General features: G+C 34.4%; 3 protein-coding genes across 3 annotated transcripts; 1 reads left to right on the top strand and 2 right to left on the bottom strand.

Annotated features, from left to right (window-relative positions):
* Positions 1-871: 871 nt before the first annotated feature.
* LOC115995862 lies at positions 872-3,334 on the bottom strand. The gene is made up of 7 exons (XM_031235009.1): positions 3,325-3,334; positions 2,876-3,055; positions 1,887-1,966; positions 1,590-1,649; positions 1,203-1,439; positions 1,033-1,095; positions 872-946 (listed from the first exon to the last, which is right to left on the bottom strand). The coding sequence occupies exons 1-7, from the start codon at positions 3,332-3,334 to the stop codon at positions 872-874; spliced, it is 705 nt and encodes a 234-aa protein (XP_031090869.1).
* Positions 3,335-4,993: 1,659 nt separating this feature from the next.
* Positions 4,994-12,579, bottom strand: LOC115997095 (lys-63-specific deubiquitinase BRCC36-like). The gene is made up of 11 exons (XM_031236573.1): positions 12,469-12,579; positions 11,449-11,574; positions 11,044-11,131; positions 9,402-9,487; positions 9,088-9,300; positions 8,347-8,513; positions 7,542-7,700; positions 7,367-7,447; positions 7,232-7,286; positions 6,794-6,941; positions 4,994-5,281 (listed from the first exon to the last, which is right to left on the bottom strand). Exons 1-11 carry the CDS (start codon positions 12,577-12,579, stop codon positions 5,247-5,249), a joined length of 1,269 nt encoding a protein of 422 aa, XP_031092433.1. The 3' UTR covers positions 4,994-5,246.
* A 5,473-nt stretch (positions 12,580-18,052) lies between these two features.
* Positions 18,053-20,773, top strand: LOC115997353. The gene is made up of 2 exons (XM_031236897.1): positions 18,053-18,150; positions 19,046-20,773. Exon 2 carries the CDS (start codon positions 19,055-19,057, stop codon positions 20,474-20,476), a length of 1,422 nt encoding a protein of 473 aa, XP_031092757.1. The 5' UTR covers positions 18,053-18,150; positions 19,046-19,054; the 3' UTR covers positions 20,477-20,773.
* Positions 20,774-21,321: the final 548 nt, after the last annotated feature.

Here is a 21,321-nt window from a genome sequence, read left to right as displayed (position 1 = left end):
AAATAAAAAAAAAAAAAAAAAAAAAAAAAAAAAAAGTGAAAATTAAAGTTATATGTAACCATGAATGAGAGTAAAACCACCCCGTAAAAGAATTTTGTGACAAAAGCCTGAAACTTTGCTCGCAGACGATGTAAATAAGGTGGCACAAAAAAAAAAAAAAGCTTTATATAACGATGTTGTCACTAGCTTGTCAGGACAAAATTGACATGTAAAATATCTATACAAAGATAGTTGAAGTGAAGTGTCAATATAGAGAAAAGCAAAGTGGAAAGTTACATGGAATCGCGAAGAGAGCACAAAATCCCAAGGCAAAGCAACTTTGCTACAAAAGTTTAATTTGCAAACAAGGTAGTCCATGTATCATTATATTGAGCCACTCCTTATCAAATTTCACTGAGTTGTAACTTGTAAAGAAAAACAACACAACAGAGAGACTAAATTAGTTGCAGGATGGATCTACATTCTGACCAATTCCCTATACAATCTATCTACTTTCTTCAATATTGAAAATGAGCATATATAATAAGGTACATACTAAGGTTTAGGCTACAACAGATAATCTATGGAAGCTCTTTTACGCCAGGGAAAGAAGGCGAAATGACAATCAAGGGATCGCCATATCCAACCGGAGCTGCACAACACATACACCAGAATATCAAGTCATACGCTACATATATAAACGATCGTATCACACTCGAAGAAACATACATACATACATACATACCTCCATCTTCCAGCAATATGCTGACAACTTCTCCCGATACATCAGCCTGCAAAAGTTTCAACCGATAGGGAAAAATGATCAGTTGTAGACCATTGAATCAGTAGTTCGACTCATTAAGAAATTATTAGGTCAAAATCAAGGTCCAAATTAAACCTCAATAGGCATCTCCCCACCAAGCTGATCAACGTAGCAGAGAATTTGGCCCTCATCAACTACTTGATTCTGTTAAGAGTACCAAATAAACATTCAGTTAGTAGTTGGACGACGAGAACTGGATGAGAAATCATACAACGCGGTTCTGATCCTACCTCTTTACAAGATGGTGGACCGCTCTTTCCTTTAACAGTACGAGATCTCCTAAAAAACCCAACCTGCAACGCAAAAACTTAGTGCTGGACTACTCAAGACACACACGTACAGCTTGTATTTAATTATATCATGCATATTAATCACAAATATATATATTCTTAGTTCTTACCCTAAGGGACTGAATTACAACAAAACCTTCCTCGGCAGCTCTAGCAAGCAATGCATCTTTTTCACAAGGGGTCACTAACGGTTTACCGAGGGCTAAGGATTTTGTTGAGATTGAAGTGTATGAGTTAGGTGCTTCAGCAGCTGTAGAGACAGCGAGAGTGAGAGGTGCAGTTATTGGAGGAGGTGGCGTGCTTTTCCCGTTTAAGTTCCTCATTACATGTAACTCAAATTCACCGATCTAGAAGAAAACAAAGAAGGTGAGTTGAAAATATTGTGATAAAGAAAAGAAAGATTAAAAGTAGATGATGAAGATACAAATGTAGCAGAGAACTACTCATCAAGGATGCCATAATAGGAAATACTTGGAAAAGAAGGAAACATTGCTTACTTTTATCTGAAACTCTGCAATTGATTCTGAATCAGAGAATTCTGTGAGTAGATTCTGTATCTATAAAAGCAAGACAGCATCGGAGATTCGGAGTTAAACAAAATGCCATCATGTATACAAGCGTGGCTAAGACACATACATCTCAAGCATTTGACAAAAAACTTTTTCCTTTGTGTTCTAATCTATTCCTTTTTTGTCCCCTCTAATCCTCCTGATCATGCCACTTTTAAAGGGCAGAAAGAAATTTTCACTCCATCAGACAAGTAATTACAATGCAAAGCCGATCGAGATGCTCACCTCTCTCGAGTATGGAATGAGTTGGCTAACTGCAGGTGAAGAGAAAACCTCCTTATGATTTCCATCTGAACTTTTCTTAGCTGAGTTTTTACAGAGCAAAAAAAATACAAACACAAGTAAGAAGGAGACGCAGCAGTTATATAAGAAGGAGCGTAACTCGATCATTAAATGGAAAGTGTTTACCAGAAACAGCAAAGTGTTACTTTACACACACACACACAAAAGAATAATTTCCATTCCAAGAGCATATATAAAACTATTGGGGAGTATTATAATCATTGAAAGTATAAATTTCTAAAGGACTCTTATGTATATTCACCTGCCAACTCCATTCTTGCAAGATGAACAGTGAAGTAATGGAATATATAATATATATATGATTGCTTCAACAACAGAACAAATATAATAATAGAAGTCCATCCTAGTTTCATCCAGCTTAATTAGATAGGCCAAAAAAGCACTAATTTAACATGTATGAATTACATACCAAAACCCATCAATTATTACCATATATGCTCAGAATTTGAAAAGGTTTCACATTTATGTTTAAACACTAGAGCCATCAGCATTAAGTACAAACAAGAACAATTAAACCTGAGTGTTGCCAAGTTTTTTCCTGGTATGAGTTCATTAATTTTTTTTCCTTATTAGGGTTTCTTTTTATTTCCTCGCCCACAGAAGGCGAAATTCCCTTGACCCAAGCCCCCACACCCCGGCCTGATAGGATATTGAAGGGGTAAATCACAACCATTAGATGAGAGGATGTCCACAAGCTAAGGAGTTTGAGTGATCTATATGGAGCCTTTTACAATAGTTTACATTAAACTTTGAAGAATATAATAGTTTTTCCTCAAGTCTACATCAGATAGACTAGAAAGAAAGAAAATTATATAGAGCACATTAAAACCTTAAGAAACCAAAACTTGAGAAAGAAAACCAAAACTACATGCAAGTGAATGAAAAGGACAAAACTAAAAATACAAACCCACATTGAGTTTCAGAAATGGAAGCTCGACACCCCACCAATGGTTTCTTTGGCTTGGAGGATATTAGCAGACCATTATACTGAACCAAAGACTGACTTTTTACAGCACCAAATGTAGTCAATTTGGGTCTCGTGGAACCCAAATTCAGGCTTGTAATCTTCAGAGTAGAACCCTCTAGCTTGACTGTTGGAAACCAAAAACAAAAAACTCAGAACCAGCCGATCAGCAGATTATCGAGATTATAAAACAAATTCGAAAAGAAAAACTGAAACCAAGAAAATAGAGGTGTCCGGAGTTTCGATTGAAGTGATGGGGAAAGAGAGTAATTCAAACGCAATTCAGCATTCTACTCAAATCAAATAAGAAGTTTTGTTTGATTAAATTGGTATGTAATATATGGATATATACATAGTTGAAGTGTCAATATAGAGAAAAGAGAAGCGGAAAGTTACATGCAGCCATGAAGATAGTGAAAATCTCCTTTGGAGGAGTAACTCTACGGAAAAAGTTTGAAGCTTTGCTTGTAGACGATGTGAACGAGGTGATATAGAGTAGCGTTTTATATATAAAGTAGCGTTTTATATAAAGATATTATTACTATCTGGAAAAGAGATGTCAACGTAGGATAGACTCACTTGGACGGTTTCTTTTTCTCTCTCCTCCAACTTTGTCAACTTGTGTTAGGTCTCTTCTCACTTTAATTTATATATTTTAATAAAGATCAAAGTTTATACTTTAATAAATTAAAGATAACAACTTGAATTAGGTCTCCTCTGACTTTATATTTTGATAAATCGAGTTAGGTTTACAAGGGTCCAGGCCCAACTTTTATGTTACAATACTTGAATCAACATGGTAAGGGTCACGGATATGAATTGTGTCCCTTCATCCTTTATTTTTTTCATTGTAATATATATATATATATATATATATATATATATATATATATATATATATATTTTTTTTTTTTTTTTTTTTTTTTTTACATAGAAGAGAAGTTGATTTGAATACCATGGGAGGTTGTGAAGCATTATAAGAGTTAGGAAAAGAATGAGTTGTTGAAGTTTGATGTGCATGTGCATGTGGTGCACAAGGCTTTGGTTTGGGCTATGGCAATGTACCTAATACAAAAGTTAGTTTGTGGCAAAAGTTTAGGCATTGTTATTTGTTTTGCCCACATTTGATGTCAGCGTATTGGTTAAAACTTAAAACATTATTAGCATATTCCATGGATTAAGTTGCGGGCATGGTTCTTAGTATAGCATGGCACAATGATATTACTAAGCATGCAAGCTAAGGCACGTAACATGATATTTCAAAGCATGTTGAGTGTAGTTAAGCTGCTTTAGCATGTGCAAAACATGTAGATAATTAGTTGGCATTGGACATGTAAGTGGCATGCTTGGATTGGATGGTTTTGTGCAAACTTTGCTAACTTCACCAAACCAATTTTAGTTGTAGTAGTTGTGGAAAGGCGGGGCAACTCCAGCCAAGTTAGTCAGATTGTTAACTTGTTAACCATAAAGAAAATTTATTGGCCTCCTTGGTTTGAGACGATCAACAGAAAAGACTATTGACCTTCTTGATTTGAGTCGGTCAACTATGTCCTAAACAGGTTTACCTCTTTATAATCATTTGTCGACTAAAATCACAATGCACGATTTACCTAATAAACACCTTTGGATAGTAATTGCAATAAGTTTCTTAGTCACTCCAAAAAATAGATAATGGGGAAGCCACCAAGTTACTTCAAAATCAGTCACATTTAGATCTTAACTATTACCATATATGTTAGGGGCAATTTTGCATCCAAGTTAAATTGAGAATTTCCACTTCAAAGTCAATCACTTTTTTTTTTGAAAACAAAGTCAATCACATTTAGTTCTTAACTATTACCTATCTGGCAATTAAAGTTTAACTCTTCTATAAACTTGTTTTGAGTGTCATGATTCTTCTTGGGAGCCTTAAGAATTTTCGTTCAAGATTTGAAGATTCAATGAAGCACGAAGAGAACAAAGGAACAGCTGGACGAAAACTAAGTAAATAAACTATTTATATACCTAAATACTGGAAATCAATGGTTAGCACATGCATATCACAATTCATATTCATTCAAGAACATTAGGGCAGAAACATAACTTAGATTGAATATAGGACCCAACCAGCTTTTGCAAGTGTTATGTTGCATTTCAATTACCATTCAGCTGAGAGAAAGAGCAGTTGAATTATAGGTATTAACAAAATGAACTTTCTCAACATATCCAAAAATTACAATTCAAAGGAAGCACAAAAAAGAGAGAGAAATACCCCACTACTACATATAATACACTTCAATTCGCTTAGAGTAAGGATCCTAGTCTCTTTATATTAGGGTTTAGGATCCTTTTCTGCTCCGGCTACCAGGACTACCAAAAGTTCTTGTNTATATATATATATATATATATATATATATATATATATATATATATATTTTTTTTTTTTTTTATTTTTTTTTTTACATAGAAGAGAAGTTGATTTGAATACCATGGGAGGTTGTGAAGCATTATAAGAGTTAGGAAAAGAATGAGTTGTTGAAGTTTGATGTGCATGTGCATGTGGTGCACAAGGCTTTGGTTTGGGCTATGGCAATGTACCTAATACAAAAGTTAGTTTGTGGCAAAAGTTTAGGCATTGTTATTTGTTTTGCCCACATTTGATGTCAGCGTATTGGTTAAAACTTAAAACATTATTAGCATATTCCATGGATTAAGTTGCGGGCATGGTTCTTAGTATAGCATGGCACAATGATATTACTAAGCATGCAAGCTAAGGCACGTAACATGATATTTCAAAGCATGTTGAGTGTAGTTAAGCTGCTTTAGCATGTGCAAAACATGTAGATAATTAGTTGGCATTGGACATGTAAGTGGCATGCTTGGATTGGATGGTTTTGTGCAAACTTTGCTAACTTCACCAAACCAATTTTAGTTGTAGTAGTTGTGGAAAGGCGGGGCAACTCCAGCCAAGTTAGTCAGATTGTTAACTTGTTAACCATAAAGAAAATTTATTGGCCTCCTTGGTTTGAGACGATCAACAGAAAAGACTATTGACCTTCTTGATTTGAGTCGGTCAACTATGTCCTAAACAGGTTTACCTCTTTATAATCATTTGTCGACTAAAATCACAATGCACGATTTACCTAATAAACACCTTTGGATAGTAATTGCAATAAGTTTCTTAGTCACTCCAAAAAATAGATAATGGGGAAGCCACCAAGTTACTTCAAAATCAGTCACATTTAGATCTTAACTATTACCATATATGTTAGGGGCAATTTTGCATCCAAGTTAAATTGAGAATTTCCACTTCAAAGTCAATCACTTTTTTTTTTGAAAACAAAGTCAATCACATTTAGTTCTTAACTATTACCTATCTGGCAATTAAAGTTTAACTCTTCTATAAACTTGTTTTGAGTGTCATGATTCTTCTTGGGAGCCTTAAGAATTTTCGTTCAAGATTTGAAGATTCAATGAAGCACGAAGAGAACAAAGGAACAGCTGGACGAAAACTAAGTAAATAAACTATTTATATACCTAAATACTGGAAATCAATGGTTAGCACATGCATATCACAATTCATATTCATTCAAGAACATTAGGGCAGAAACATAACTTAGATTGAATATAGGACCCAACCAGCTTTTGCAAGTGTTATGTTGCATTTCAATTACCATTCAGCTGAGAGAAAGAGCAGTTGAATTATAGGTATTAACAAAATGAACTTTCTCAACATATCCAAAAATTACAATTCAAAGGAAGCACAAAAAAGAGAGAGAAATACCCCACTACTACATATAATACACTTCAATTCGCTTAGAGTAAGGATCCTAGTCTCTTTATATTAGGGTTTAGGATCCTTTTCTGCTCCGGCTACCAGGACTACCAAAAGTTCTTGTGTTGCTTAATTCACCAGGAGGATACAAGTCTTTGTGGCCTGATGAAGGGCTACCTCTACGAGGAGAAACTGTAGTTGTCTCTGTTCGTTTAGTCTCCGATTCCAAAACCTTGGCTTCATCAGCTAGCATCTTTAGCTGTCTCGAGAAGTAGAAGATTAAGTACTTGATCAACCACTTGGGAGAAATAATACAAGACACTAGTGTCTCAGAAAGTAGCTAAGGATAAAAAAAAAATAAAAAGTAAAAACCATTCTTGGAATATACCCAAATCGTTAGTGAGTAAACACTTATTTCCCAAACAAAACAAAAAATATCAAAAAGGAGAAGAACTAGAGTAACTATAAGGTCTTCATTTTTATGTTTTGGAGGTGGGAAGGGGTCAAATTCGGAGAAGAAAGTATGAAGCAAAATAAGACGATTCACACCTGAATTTCATTTTCTCGCAAGCGGTCCTGGAGAGCAATAATGGCAGGGCTCAAGCTGTTTCATATGAAAAGCAGTCAGTAACAATAACACACATCGCATAGTAACAAGAAGTCAGAAGCGTAAACTGTTTTTACCAATATTCCATCAGTTTGCACATGGAAGCCTGATATGTGGATGTGTGATGGATAAAAGTTAGAGGGTGCACTTTCCCATCCCTAAAAAAGATTATTTCAATGATGACAAGAATCAAAAGCAGCATATAGCGTCAAGCAAAGCAAAAGAGAAATAACAATATATTGGATGTGCCACCTCATGTTTTGTGTAACTGCTTGATTAAATGCAGTCCGCTCCTCTTCATATAGTACACGTTGCAGATCAGTAAATGAACTCAAAGGTGTATCGAGATTAAGAAGTGATGACGATGGCATAACAAGAAGAGGGATTTCCTTCCTGACATACTCTGCACCACTGCCAGGAGAAAAGCAAAAAATGTTTTAACAAACAAAAATGTAGTACCAAGACTAATTTTTACGAATCCTACTTTCATTGGGCTTCATATGTGCCAAAATTTAACAAACAAAAATGTAAGAGGAAGCAGATGAGAATAGAAAAGAAGCATGGCATGGATAAAATACAATATACAAATAAAAATTAAAAATAAATAACTAGAGACAATGGGTTACAATTAGAATTGCAGTATAGTACCACACAACAAAATAACTGTGAATTCAGAACCTCTTAAACATTAAATTGCAAACTGTTCAATTTTTTTTTGAGTTCTACTGACTCGGTTACAATGTAGTATCTGTTCATAACTACTTTCTCAACCTACTGAAGCACAAAGAGTCAACAGATGCCTCCACTGAGGCTCGAACCCACTCCCTTCCACATGAGAGTGTACACTGGGTGCCGCTTGACCACAAGGTCTTTGGCGCAAACTGTTCAATTGTTCATACTTTCAATGAGAGAAAACAAAGCTCCAGACAAGGGGGTTCAAATAATGCTTTGGCAATGATCCGAAATGGTCACAACTCACAAACATCAAAATGCAAGTACCAGTACATAAAGAGATGATATGATTATATGAAGTGTTGAAGTACTACTCCAAATGTACCTCATCTCCATATTTGACAGGTGCATTGCTTCTTGCATACTTTCTGACATATCCATGTGATCTATCTCAATAGCTGCATTACTGACAGTGTTGGTATGCAAGTTTTCTCCAGTCTTGGCATCAATATTAGCAAAGAAACCCCCCAAGTCTGAGGGTCTTCCCACAGCCTAGCCAAATGGATATGGACAGAATTCATTAATGGAGTGAAAAGAGTGATACCATTTTAATATTACAGAAGCATATCTGTTATTCAAATTTATAGACGGGTACAAGAACAATAGCAATAGCAGTAGCAACAACAATACCTCAGGCAGCACATCAGTAAGTCAATTAGAAATAAAATTTTAAAAATTAGAAAAACAAAAAACAAAAGCATGGGCACTATTGCTATCCTTCCATCTTTTGCAGTGAAAATAGTGGGTGGTTCAAATACAGAAATGAATTTTAAAACGTTGCCAAACCCACCGTCCCACCCCACCTTTGAAAGAGGAATTAAAAAAGAAATGGAAGGAAACAAGGTCCAGGGTACAGCCACAAGACTGCAAACAAAAGAAAATTTATGTAGCTAAATTTACTTTATTCACTTCCTAAACACCCACCATATAAATGAATAAACAAATTGCAAAATGCCCATTCCAGGAGAAGAGAGACTATAATTTTGACTACTTTATCAGGGAAGAGAACATAGCATCCGAAGCCTGCTAACAAGAATGAGCAATTGGTCATAATCAACAAAGTTACCTTAGAAGGTAAGGTAATTGCCCTTGAATCACCAGTGTCTTGTTCAAGAATCTCTCCTCTTGCAGAAGCTCTTGCTGATGTCTCTGATGAACTTAGAGATGATTCTAGATCTATTACAGAACTTTTATGTACAGGGGAAAGAGGAACAGATTTCAAAACATGATTCTGTTTTCCATCCAAGGACTGAAATGCAATAACCTGAATTCTTCCAACCTAAAAAAGAATTGAAAGGAAAAGCAATAAACTCACTCAGCAATTGCATGCTCTTGTTTAAAATGCTTTCTACATGCCATGTATGAACACACTACACAAACCTTCTGTGCATCTTCACTAAAACATGAAAATATCAATCCAATAAATCCAGAATCCAGAAGTTGATACATTGCTTGTGTCCGGACATCTTCATGAGTTGTGTCAAAAAGGAAATGATAAGGTGATTAATATGCATATCAACTAGTTTTTGGAAAGAGAGCATAATAGAAAGGGCAATGTGATCAGAACAGTAGTATCCACACTATAAAAGTATTCAACTGCAGAGTATAAAATTTTCGTTATTTCATCCACAGCAAACATAGATAACCTCCACCTGCCACATATCCCAATCATCCATATTCTTATGGCCATACCTAGATAGGAACTCAATAGTGTGGGTGACCAACAATTGTTTGGTCTTTCAAATTGCTAAACAAATTCAGATGATGCCATGATGCTGGCAAGACTCAAGAGGCAAGCATATTCCACCTTTCTATTTCTGAAAGTGGGAAGTGGGTACTTAAGATATGGACATATAGGCCTTGTATGATAAACAACTTTTGGGGTTTACTTTTAGCTGTTTGACTTGGTCAAAAATCTAAAAGAAGTGTTTGATAACTGGCTTTTTCATTTGGCATTTTGGAGGTAAAATGCCAATTTCGGAAACACTGCAAATTTCAGCAATTGAGACCAGGCAATAACTGCTGGTCTGCTGTGCTGATTAAGCACAATATAAAATGCTGCAGCACAATTTGAAATCGGGCAGTGTGGGACGCCGCATCACACAAATTTCTTTACTTTTTCTTTCTTTTTTACTTTTTATAAGTATATTATATTACTGTAATAAATTTATAAACATTAATAGTAAATTATTATTTTAAAATATTATATAATTAATAATTAACAATTATTTTATGATTAATAATTATTATATAATTAATGAATTGTTTTTATAAAATATAAGCATATCCTTATATATCTTTTTACATGTTAATTGCTAATCATAAACAACTAATTTTACCAAACATCTATCTATAAACTGCTAAAACAATCCGCTAACTACTAATTACCAAACAAGGTCGTGGTAGACTATAAACTTCATACATCACATAATAGAGGTCTTTATATCAAGATTATTATATCAAATAAAAGCCATCATTATATGTTTTAAGAGCTTTATGCAAACCTGCAAGGTGCCAAGCTTTGCACCAGTCAAAGAAGTTGGATTCCTAAGTCTACATCTCCCCAATCATGAACACCTTCAGTACTAAGCACAAAATCATCTAAGTCAATGAAGCTTCTCATGCATAAACAGGATATACCAAAAGCCTGTAGTTCTGAATACTTAGACATAGTTATATGCCTCACATTTGAGAGTAGAGACTAGAGACAACACGTAGATGATCATTTCAAATGCATGTTTCTGATATGTAACATTTTCTTCCAGTATAGTAAAACTAATTTATTTGAATTTGAGGCAAGCACAGAAATAATTGATGTTAAAGACTAATTCTTTCTAACACTATTATCAAAAAAATAGGCCAATACAAAATTCTAATAATGTAAAAAGTACTTCCAGAGAAGCATTAAGTAAAATGAAAAGAGAAGCCTATGATGAAATTCACCAAATTACATGAAGTACTGACAAAAATGTTTCCCCATGACAAATTAAAGCAAAAGCTAATGTGTTACTTAAAAGCATACCAACATGAGAAGGAAGGACTGTGATATGAGGATGTGAGTGGTACCACCCAATCACTCTTGTTGTTCTTCCTGTCGCCACAGTCATTCTGTGCTATAGAGTTAATTAAACAAAGGGACAAAACAACTGTCGGCATTATACAACAAAATTCATATCCAACATGTGGATGACATCACATAATTAGCTACAGAATGGAACCACTCATTTAAATTTTTTATAGTAGTGGAAAAATGAGCCAAATAAGGTCATTTAAGCACTGAAAGTTATATGTGATAGGCAGTAAAATAGTAAAGGTTCCCTTATCACATGACACCACTCTACAACAATAAAAACACTAAAAGAAATAGAGGGATAGATAGGGGAACCCAGAAAGATTTCAGCACTTGTGCATAAAACAGGAAGGATATCTCAGCTTGAACAGATGCAGCAGTCAACTGTTCAGGGTTAGTCTCTACCCTGTCCTTCCGGCGATCACAGCGTGGTTGTGGCAATGCTCCCCATATAAGTGCTGTCACACTACCATTTTTTGAGTGCTGAAAATGCAACAGTAGTAACTCAGATGCATGATAAACATTAAATTGTATAATGCTTCAGTTCAAAATTAACTAATATGGAGCATGAAAGATAAGTGGGGGGAAACAATAAAAGCCACAAGCTGGTGATTCTGCAATCAACCTAAAGCCATAATCCTATAACATCAGACGCTGTCCTATAAACATAAGCTTTCCATGGGCGGTTGTCATGTGCAGGTGTCACATACTCACATTAAGACTGTTAAAATTCATAGCCAACCTAGGTCATTTAGGCAATGCATGTGAAACATTATAGTAAACAATTTTTAAATGGATACTTTTGTATTCACATTGATGATTCTTATCTTCAAGCTAGTTTTACAAGGACGATTTTCAAGAGCATAAAGATATAGATATGTGTGTGCAAACATAGTCTGGTAGTCATTATAATGCCACAACAAATTTCTTCATCATAAGTGCACAACATGAAGCATTTCTTGGCCTCATTCTCATCCAACAAAGATTTCTTACGGCCCACAAATTAAAACAAAGCTGAATAATGACAACACCTAGAGTTTAGTATTAGACTATCACTTTGTCTGCAGTCCCCAAGATACCTAAACATTGCAGACCCTGGGATTTAAAAGAAAGAAAGTTGCATAAAAAAATTAGTAGACACTAATGATCGAATTAAATAATCAAATCAACATGCAAAGAAGTTCATCAATCAATTCGAAATGCCACAAATTCCTCCTCAGCTCAGGAAAGGAAATAAGTCGATGAATTTCAGGTCACTTGGGAGAATAACTTTCAAGCTTTAAAAGAATAAAGATTTGGCAAGAAGAGGTATAGGGTTTCGGCAGCTAAAACCCTCAAAAGACCGATAGTTTGGGAAGGGGCGCAAAAACGGCGAACCTGAATGTCTCCGAGAAGAAGGCCCATGATCTCTTCCGTCTCTGTGGACAATGCATGCGTAAGGCAAGTTAGCCAAACTTCCTCCGTCATCTTCACACTCGTTAGAGACATCCTTCCCCCGCAATCTCTCTCTCTCTCTCTCTATCTCTCTAGATATCTATTTATCTGTATTATTATATATATTTGGGCAAGTTGTGAGTGGTTTCCTGTGTTTCCACTCTTCTGCGTATGCCGGAATCGGCTTCCACGGCGGAGGGGAAGAAGAGAGTGAGCAAGTGATGGATCGGGGGCGGGGGGAGAGAGCTCTGTGAAATGGATCTCGGAAACACCACCAATCTGCTAGGCTCGATGCTTTTTTTGGATGCTACAACCCGTCCTTCTCCACTCCGTCAGACCTATCACTGAAAACGCTTGGAATAAACCTGATTTTTTATTGGTTACCCTATGATTCTAGCCTTCTAGGGTGCACAACTACACATACACCAGATGCCATGAAATGACAGGGCGTTTGGTTGGGACTTGGGAGCCGGCAATTATAAAGAAAAGAATTGTAATTCAGTGAAATTGAAATTATAGTGGAATATAAGTATAGAGAGTTGAAATGTAAGAAGCGACAGAATGATTAAAATGTACTTAAGTAGTGTAGTAATAATAATAATAATAATCTATATACATACATATATATATATATATATACAACAACTTTTTGGTAAATAAAAAAAAATTAATTTTCCGCCCAATCAAAAAATTATTAGTACAAATCATATTAGCAGTATGAATGCATTTATTGTGTTCACATTTGCTGCAACAACCAAAGCATGCTTACAAAGGCTATGTTTGGCAAACCTAGCTGAAAAGCTATAAGCTCGAAGATGAAATATGAATAACTGTTAAGCTAGTTGTTACGCTTAAAAGTGTTTGGTAACATTAGCTTTTTGATAAGCTCGAAGATGAAAAACTGTTAAGCTTAAAAGTGTTTGGTAAAATTAGCTTTTTGATAAACTCGAAGATGAAATATGAATATACTTTTGAGTAGTGTTAACCGGGACACCGGGTGCTACTAAACCACAGGGTCTTTGGCATAAAGTAAGAATATATATTTGAAAACATATAAAGTAAAACAAAATGTTTATAATTCATAAGATTAGCTCATACAAATATCAATGTTCAAACACAAATGTCAAATTGAAATTATAACCAAACATATTGAAGAGAAAAATTTAAAAATGTTTAGCCAAAAAGGTTTTAATTGGGAAGGGTAAATGATGTCATTTCTTTAAAATAATAAGGTTAAAGATGAAAAAAAAAAAAAAAAAAGTTAGGAAGCTACTAGCTTATTTTGAAACGTTACCTTAGGTAGCATTCAAAAATAAGAAATGTGTTTGGTTAATGGCGGATCCGCCAATTTTTGGCGGATCCGCCGTTTTCGGCGTTTTGACCAAGGTCAAAACGCCGAAAACTATGTTTGGTTATTGGCGGTTTGGAGCAGCGGATCTGCTCCAAACCGTCAATTTGCAACACGCTGCTAGCGTGTTGCATTGGTGTTTTGGGGAAATCTCCAAATTTCCCCAAAACGCCCTCTACATAAATTTAAAAAATAAAAAATAAACTATGGGGCAAGCTCCAAAATTGGAGCCTGCCACCGTTAAAATGAAATTGGATAGGAGCCTCAAAGGCTCCTTTCCCCACTTATCCTAATTTTTTAATTTAAAAAACATTATTATTATGATTAAATTACTATTAAATATATGTATACCCTTTTGGTCATTTTACATGTTAACCGCTAATCTAAACAGCTAAATTTATCAAACATCTTTTTACAAACCGCTAATACATTCCGCTGGTCAAACTCTCTAATACAATCCGCTATTTGGTAACCGCTAACACAACCCGCTACCGCTGACCGCTAACCGCTGATAACCAAACAAGCCCCTATTTTAAGCTACTAACTTATTTTATGAACATTACCAAACCGAGCTTATAGCTTATTAGTAGCATAAAATAAGCTATAAGCTCTGCCAAACAGAGCCAAATTCCAATAACTACATTTTCTGAGATACAAAAGACTTTTACAATCTACAAAACTAACATTAATTGATTACACATGAATTTAAAATTCAAAATCAGTATTTAAATCAACCTAACCATTTTTGTCGGTCACTCTCTTCGCACAATGCAACCCGATCATATGCTAACTCTTCCCACAACAACCGATTTTCCACAACATCAGTATTTAAATATAGTCAAACTTATAACCTATAAAAATTGGCTCCATAATTATTTCACATTTGAAATTTTTGTCATTGTTAATTGATTTAAGCATATTTAGTCTCTTATGTCTCGTATCTCCCTACTACCTTGATGCTAACAATCTTCACATAGACAAGTAGAACATCATGCCTTTTGATATATGAAAATTGAGTAATTTGGGTGATTGGTGCTTGCGTTGTTAACCCATAAGTATAGGTTCAAATCTTGTTGGTTGCACGACATCCTCATTTGTTAAGTTGTTAGCAAAAATTTTTAGGTGTCAACTAAGATGGAAGGATGGAGGCAAATAAATAAATAAAAAGAGTTGTCACAAAAAAAAAAAAATATTGTTAACAGGCGCAATCACTCTCTCTCGTCTTCATAAAACTTGTTGAAGCACAAAAGAGTCTCTCGTCTTCATAAAACTTGTTGAAGCACAAAAGAGTCAATACCGCATCAACTGAGGCTCGACCTCATGACTTCCCATTTGAGAAAGTCAATACATGCCACTTGACCACAAAGTCATTATCATAAACTATTATTTCCTAAAAAATTGAGCGAAATAATGTAATTAAACCAAAGTTGTACCTATTCAATTGGGTTATAACTGAATAAAAGCTCCAATAAAGTCTCCTAAATCAATAAAATAATGTAATTAGACCAAAGTTGTACCTATTCAACATGCTATTGTTAATGTGGCGTTGACTAAATTAACATGTAGTGTTATAAGTTTAGGTAGATCTTGAGTGTACTATATTTATTATTTTATTTTTAAAACAAATATAGTAACTATTTATTAAATATAAAAAAATTGTCAAGCTCAAATTAGACCAACTTAGGGTTTTTTAGTTCAATTTACGTTATTTTTAAAGAAACGAATAACAGAATGCTTGATAATGAAAATGACAATTATTATATATCCCCTTTTCCCTAGAGGTCCTTAGCAGCCAGACAATTGTCTGAGTCAAGTTTTACAATGGATTAAATTTGTTATGATTTAATTTATGAACCAAAGTATAATATTTTCACATAAAGATTTCTACATTAAAAGATGGACCCAGTACTACATTACAAGGTGGATCCAGATCTATATTATAAGGTGGACCCAAGTCTATAGCATATTATGAGACAGAAGATTAAGAAGGATATTTTAGTTCATTCACTTTCCTACCATCGAATAAATATTCTGGTTCTGGTTTCCCTTAATGGATGAAAATTGTAAATTGTATTAACAAAACTTAATGAAAAGGGTCACACTTGTGTGAGACCGCCTCACGGATTCTTATTCGTGCGATGGGTCGGTCGGGTCGAAACAACATGCACATGTCATATTTATATGTGCAAATATCATACTTATATGCTCAAATATAATACTAATCATGAATACAATTTTTGTTACTTATAAAAAAAAAGTATTACATTTTTTATAATAAGTAATGTTGACAAGTGTCCCTTACTTATAAGAGGGAATATAATACTTTTGAGGAAAAATGTAATACTTTTAAACGTAAAAATACAAATATTTTTCCATAAAAGTATTAAATTTACTCTTATAAGTAACACAAATTTTATTCCTAATTAGTATTACATTTGAGCATATAAGTATGACATGTGCATATAAATATTACATTTTTATTTTGACCCGACACGTCACATGATAAGACAGTCTCAAACAAATTTTTGTCTAATTAAAATAATATATATGTAAGGGAAATCCTAGAAAGACTAGGATAAATAGTCATATATTTAACTCAAAGAATTTTTTTCCAAAATGATCCATCGACTATTGCTCATTCTCAATTTTGCATTTCGACTTTCAATTGCACCTAATGTGGTCCCTCGACTTTCAAAAACTCACCCAATTTGGTCTTCCGTTAAATATTCCGTCAAATCAGTGTTAAAATGGAGGGTATTTTCGTCCATTTACCTATTGTTAGCCTAATAAACATTGAGAAATAGTTGAGGGACCATTTTGAGAATAGTCAAGGGACCATTTTGGGAAAAACTATTTTATTTATTTCATTTTTGTTTATTTTGATTGTTTAGACTCTATAAAATTAGAATTTCGATACATTTTTTCTTTACAAATATAAATAGTTAAAATCGCGCAATCCAACCTCAAAATTTTTAACTTTCTTTACAGACTTTTCTTCTCTAAATATACAAACTATTCCTATGAAGTTTTACAATAAGTTCCGTAAATTTCATAAATACTCATATACATTTTTTTTTAATGTTCATAGACAATCAATCACTATGTATCACATTAAATATTACTTTTACCATTGAAAATAATATTTTTTTTCAAGCGTAGACACCCAAAGAGTGTAAAATGTAGGAAAAATATTGGACCGAAAGGTAAATTTTTCTAGTAAACTTCTCAGGTGAGCCGAAAAGTAAAATCTCGTCAATGTTTCCTGCAATATTTTCTGTATTTGATTTCGAAGTAATTATTAAATTTTATATTAATTTACATTATTTAAGATATTGTATGACATCTTTTATATGTTTTCTTCTTCTTATTTTTTTATTAATTATTAAGGCAAATATAATTTATTTTGTAATGTAGACACATTATTTTTAATAATTTTGATTTAATTAAATTATACCTTAATTATAAAAATCCTACCTAATAATCTTAGTATATTACACGGGACACAATAATTATTATAAATAATGTTTAATAATTGTCAATTTGTATTCAACAATAAAATTTATAGTTAATTTTTAAGTCAATCATAAAATCTTTTGTGCTGTGGGCACATTATTTTTAATTATTTGAGTTTAATAATATTATATCTTATTTATAAAAAAATCCAAAGTAATATATTTAGTACTACGGATGTGACTAAGAATTATTTTAATCGGTACTTAAAAAATGAGTATTTATAAAATTTACGAAACTTATTGTAAATCTGCATAGGGATAGTTTGTAAAAAAGTTAAAAAATTTTAGGATGGATTGCACGATTTTAACTATTTATATTTGTAAAAAAAAATGTATAGAAATTCTAATTTTATAGAATCTAAAAAATGAAAATAAACAAAAATGAAATAAATAAAATAATTTTTCCCAAAATGGTCCCTTGACTATTATCAAAATGGTCCTTCAACTATTTCTCAATGTTTATTAGGCTAACAATAGGTAAATTGACTAAAATGCCCTCCATTTTAACACTGATTTGACGAAATATGTAACGGAGGACCAAATTGGGTGAGTTTTTGAAAGTCAAGGGACCACATTAGGTGCAATTGAAAGTCGAAATGCAAAACTGAGAATGAGCAATAGTCGAGGACCATTTTAAGAAAAAACTCTAAATCAAATAAACATAGTCCTAATACTACGGATGCTTTAAAAACCACTCACCAGTCACCACTCTTGGAAATCTTCAGCCTCTGGAATCTTCGCCCCCTCCATCCCCTCGCGTATCTGGTACGTACTCGCAAAACCTTCTTTGTTCGTGATTTCTGATTAAACCGCTTGAGGTTTATGGATTTTTATTTTCAAATTCGCGGAAATTAATTAGCCTGTAAACAATTTTGTTAGTTTAAGAATTTTAATCGGTTTTTTTTTTTTTTGAATTATTCCGTTTAAGGAATCTGTTGTTGTGAAAGTGTCTTGGAAAATTTGAGCCTGTTCTTCAATGGCGTCTGATCTAAAGTACGGATTTTCACTTGTTAATTTTGAGGGAATATCTACTGTGGTTGGCCGGTCGACTGGGAGGTGGTGGTTAGGGTTGTTGGTGCTATATCTTAATGTTTGCGAAAGTCTTATATGTAAATGAAAATTAGTACTTCCAATCTTTTTTAGAGGAAAAAGTGAAATTATGTGTAATGTTGTTGTTAGGGTTTGGGGTGGTTCTAGGGATGTCTAAAGGCAGGGATCTTAGAGAACCTTGAGTATTGGATCAAACAAAGTCTCCATAAATGAATGATTGAAGTCAAGTGGCTTACAGGAGAAGCTTGAAAAGCATTTTCTTCACTGTAAATAACATCTCCAATAGGGAGAAAATTGAAGATAGGGCTATACTTTGTTTCTGTTGTCTGTGTATTGATCTTAAATCTTGTAAAAATGGACTAAATGTTTGTGTTGCTGGTAATGGAGGAGTATAAATTTTCTTATTAAGGATGAAGGGAGTTTAAAGTGAGGAATATCCGAATATAATCATGAGTTTATTGTTATCATTATCCATGGTTGCATATGTGGTGTCAAGATAGAACCTCATGATATTTTTACACTTCCAATCTTTCAAATGTATATTTGCTGCTTAACATGATTCATTCTCTTAGTAACTTACTGTCTACATATATTGTTTTTTTTTTGTTAGTGTTTGAAGATGCCAAAAGATCAGAGGGTGAATTCATTGTCAACCAACCGGGCTAGGGCATCTCCTTATCCATGCAGCTTAAGGGATGCTAGCCCCAAGTCTGAAAGCTCTTTGCCAAATGTAGGGGATGAGAAAGAGTGGGAGGAAGCTAGGTGCCCAATATGTATGGAGCACCCACACAATGCTGTTCTATTACTCTGTTCCTCTCTTGGAAAAGGTTGCAGGCCTTACATGTGCGACACAAGCTACCGCCATTCAAATTGTCTCGACCAATTTTGTAAGTCATCTGCTGCAGCACAATCAATATCTATCCCAGTAGCTAATACCACATCAGGGACAGCTTTTCATAGAGGTAGAACTTATGCACAGTTCAGGTCTCTAGGGGGCCAACAACTTGTTTGCCCTCTTTGCCGGGGCCAGATTGAAGGATGTCTTGTTGTGGAGTCTGCTCGGGCAGTTATGGATTCAAAGCCAAGGAGTTGTTCACTGGAGACATGCAATTTCACTGGTACATATATTGAACTGAGAAAGCATGCTAGAAACGAACATCCCTCTTTCCGTCCATCGGAGGCTGATCCTAGTCGAGAGTCTGAGTGGAGGAGGTTGCAGGTCCAGAGGGACTTTGGGGATACTCTTAGTGCATATCAATCACAGTTTGGGGATGATTTGGGTGAAGTAGACCTTCTAACTGATTTTCCCCTTGATGGGGGTGCATTCATTGACCTTGATGGAGTCCTCCCACAGGCAGAAGATGAATGGGGTGATGAGAATGGTTTCCCAATGGATTTTGAACTTGAACTCTCCTTTACTTTTCTGAATGATTTAGTATTTGATTCTTGGGCGTGGGATGACTCGTTGGATGCTGATAGTGAAATGATGGTTGCTAGTCCACCTGAAACAAGGTCGAGAAGATCAACAGCGACTTCAAATTATTACTGGGAAGGTTTGGATGCTAATAGTGAACCTGAAACAAGGTCGAGAAGACCAACAGCGACTCCAAATTATTACAGCGAAGGCTTGGATGCTGCTGATAGTGAAAGGATTATTGCTAGACCACCTGAAACAAGACCAAGATCAAGAAGATCAACACTGACTTCAAATTATTACAGGGAACGTTCGGATGCTGATAGTGAAAGGATTATTGCAAGACCACCTGAAACAAGGTCAAGGAGATCAACAGCGACTTCAAATTATTACAGGGATGGTTCCAGCTCTAGACGAAGCACAGACAGACTGCTTGACAGTAGGTCTAGGAATTCAACATCGCGTCTGAATTACCATAGTGGGTCTAGGAATTCAACATCGCGCCATTACTATAGTGGGTCTAGGAATTCAACATCACGCCATTACTACTATAGTGGGTCTAGGAATTCAACATCTCGCCTGAATTACCATAGTGATGGTTCTGCCTCCAGACGGAGCACAGATTGATCAGCAAGGCGCCGCAACATCAGCATGTGTGGTCACAGCGAGATTATGAAATTGAAAGATTGTAGGTTTTTTTGGGCCTTATGTTTGCTTTTATTATTATGTACTAGTGCTCCTTGATAATTCATGTTCTCATACATAAATGATCATTTATATTTTCTGGTTAAAGCTCCCAATTTATTTGAAACTGTTGCATTTCAGTTGTACTGAAATAAAATTAGTAGAACTTTTGAACTTAGTGTAATGACTCGTGTGATGTGTAATCACTCTCCATTTACTGAACATTTTTTTTTGAAACCATTTACTGAACAATTTCATACTCCTTTAGTCCTTTTACATATGATCTTAATTGTCTTGAATGTAAAATTTGCAGAAATAGCAATCTGGTCCGTTCTCGGCTCTGTCTTCATAATATTGTTGCATTTTTCACAAGTGTGACATTAGTTTTCGCAAAATATTATTCCATTATGTATTTAACTATTGTAAATATTACTTTTTTTTTTTTGTTTTTATTTCATGTATTTCTTACCTCTCTGGACAGTACGCATAGTGTGGAGTATTTCCCGATAGATGAGAATGTCATTAACAATCCGTTTATTCGGCACGAAGCTACTTTGCTCAAGCCCAACTAGCTCCCTAAGAATACGTTTAATTCTGTTAGTCATGGTCTAAGTCTATGTATAAAAGCCTGGCATGTTTGAAACAAAAAAATGTTGGCGTAATTGTTGGTTTAAATGAGTGGTTCATATTATTTTGATTTTAGTATTTTTTTTATGATTTTCTTTCTTTACCGATACTATTTTCTTCTTTTAAATAATCACATATTCCGTTAATATAAACTTTAGTAA

Source organism: Ipomoea triloba, chromosome 11 (assembly GCF_003576645.1).
Source record: "Ipomoea triloba cultivar NCNSP0323 chromosome 11, ASM357664v1".
NCBI lineage: Eukaryota > Viridiplantae > Streptophyta > Magnoliopsida > Solanales > Convolvulaceae > Ipomoea > Ipomoea triloba.
The sequence above is the reverse complement of the archived record's forward strand: the minus strand, read 5'-3'. Positions and strand labels throughout refer to the sequence as shown.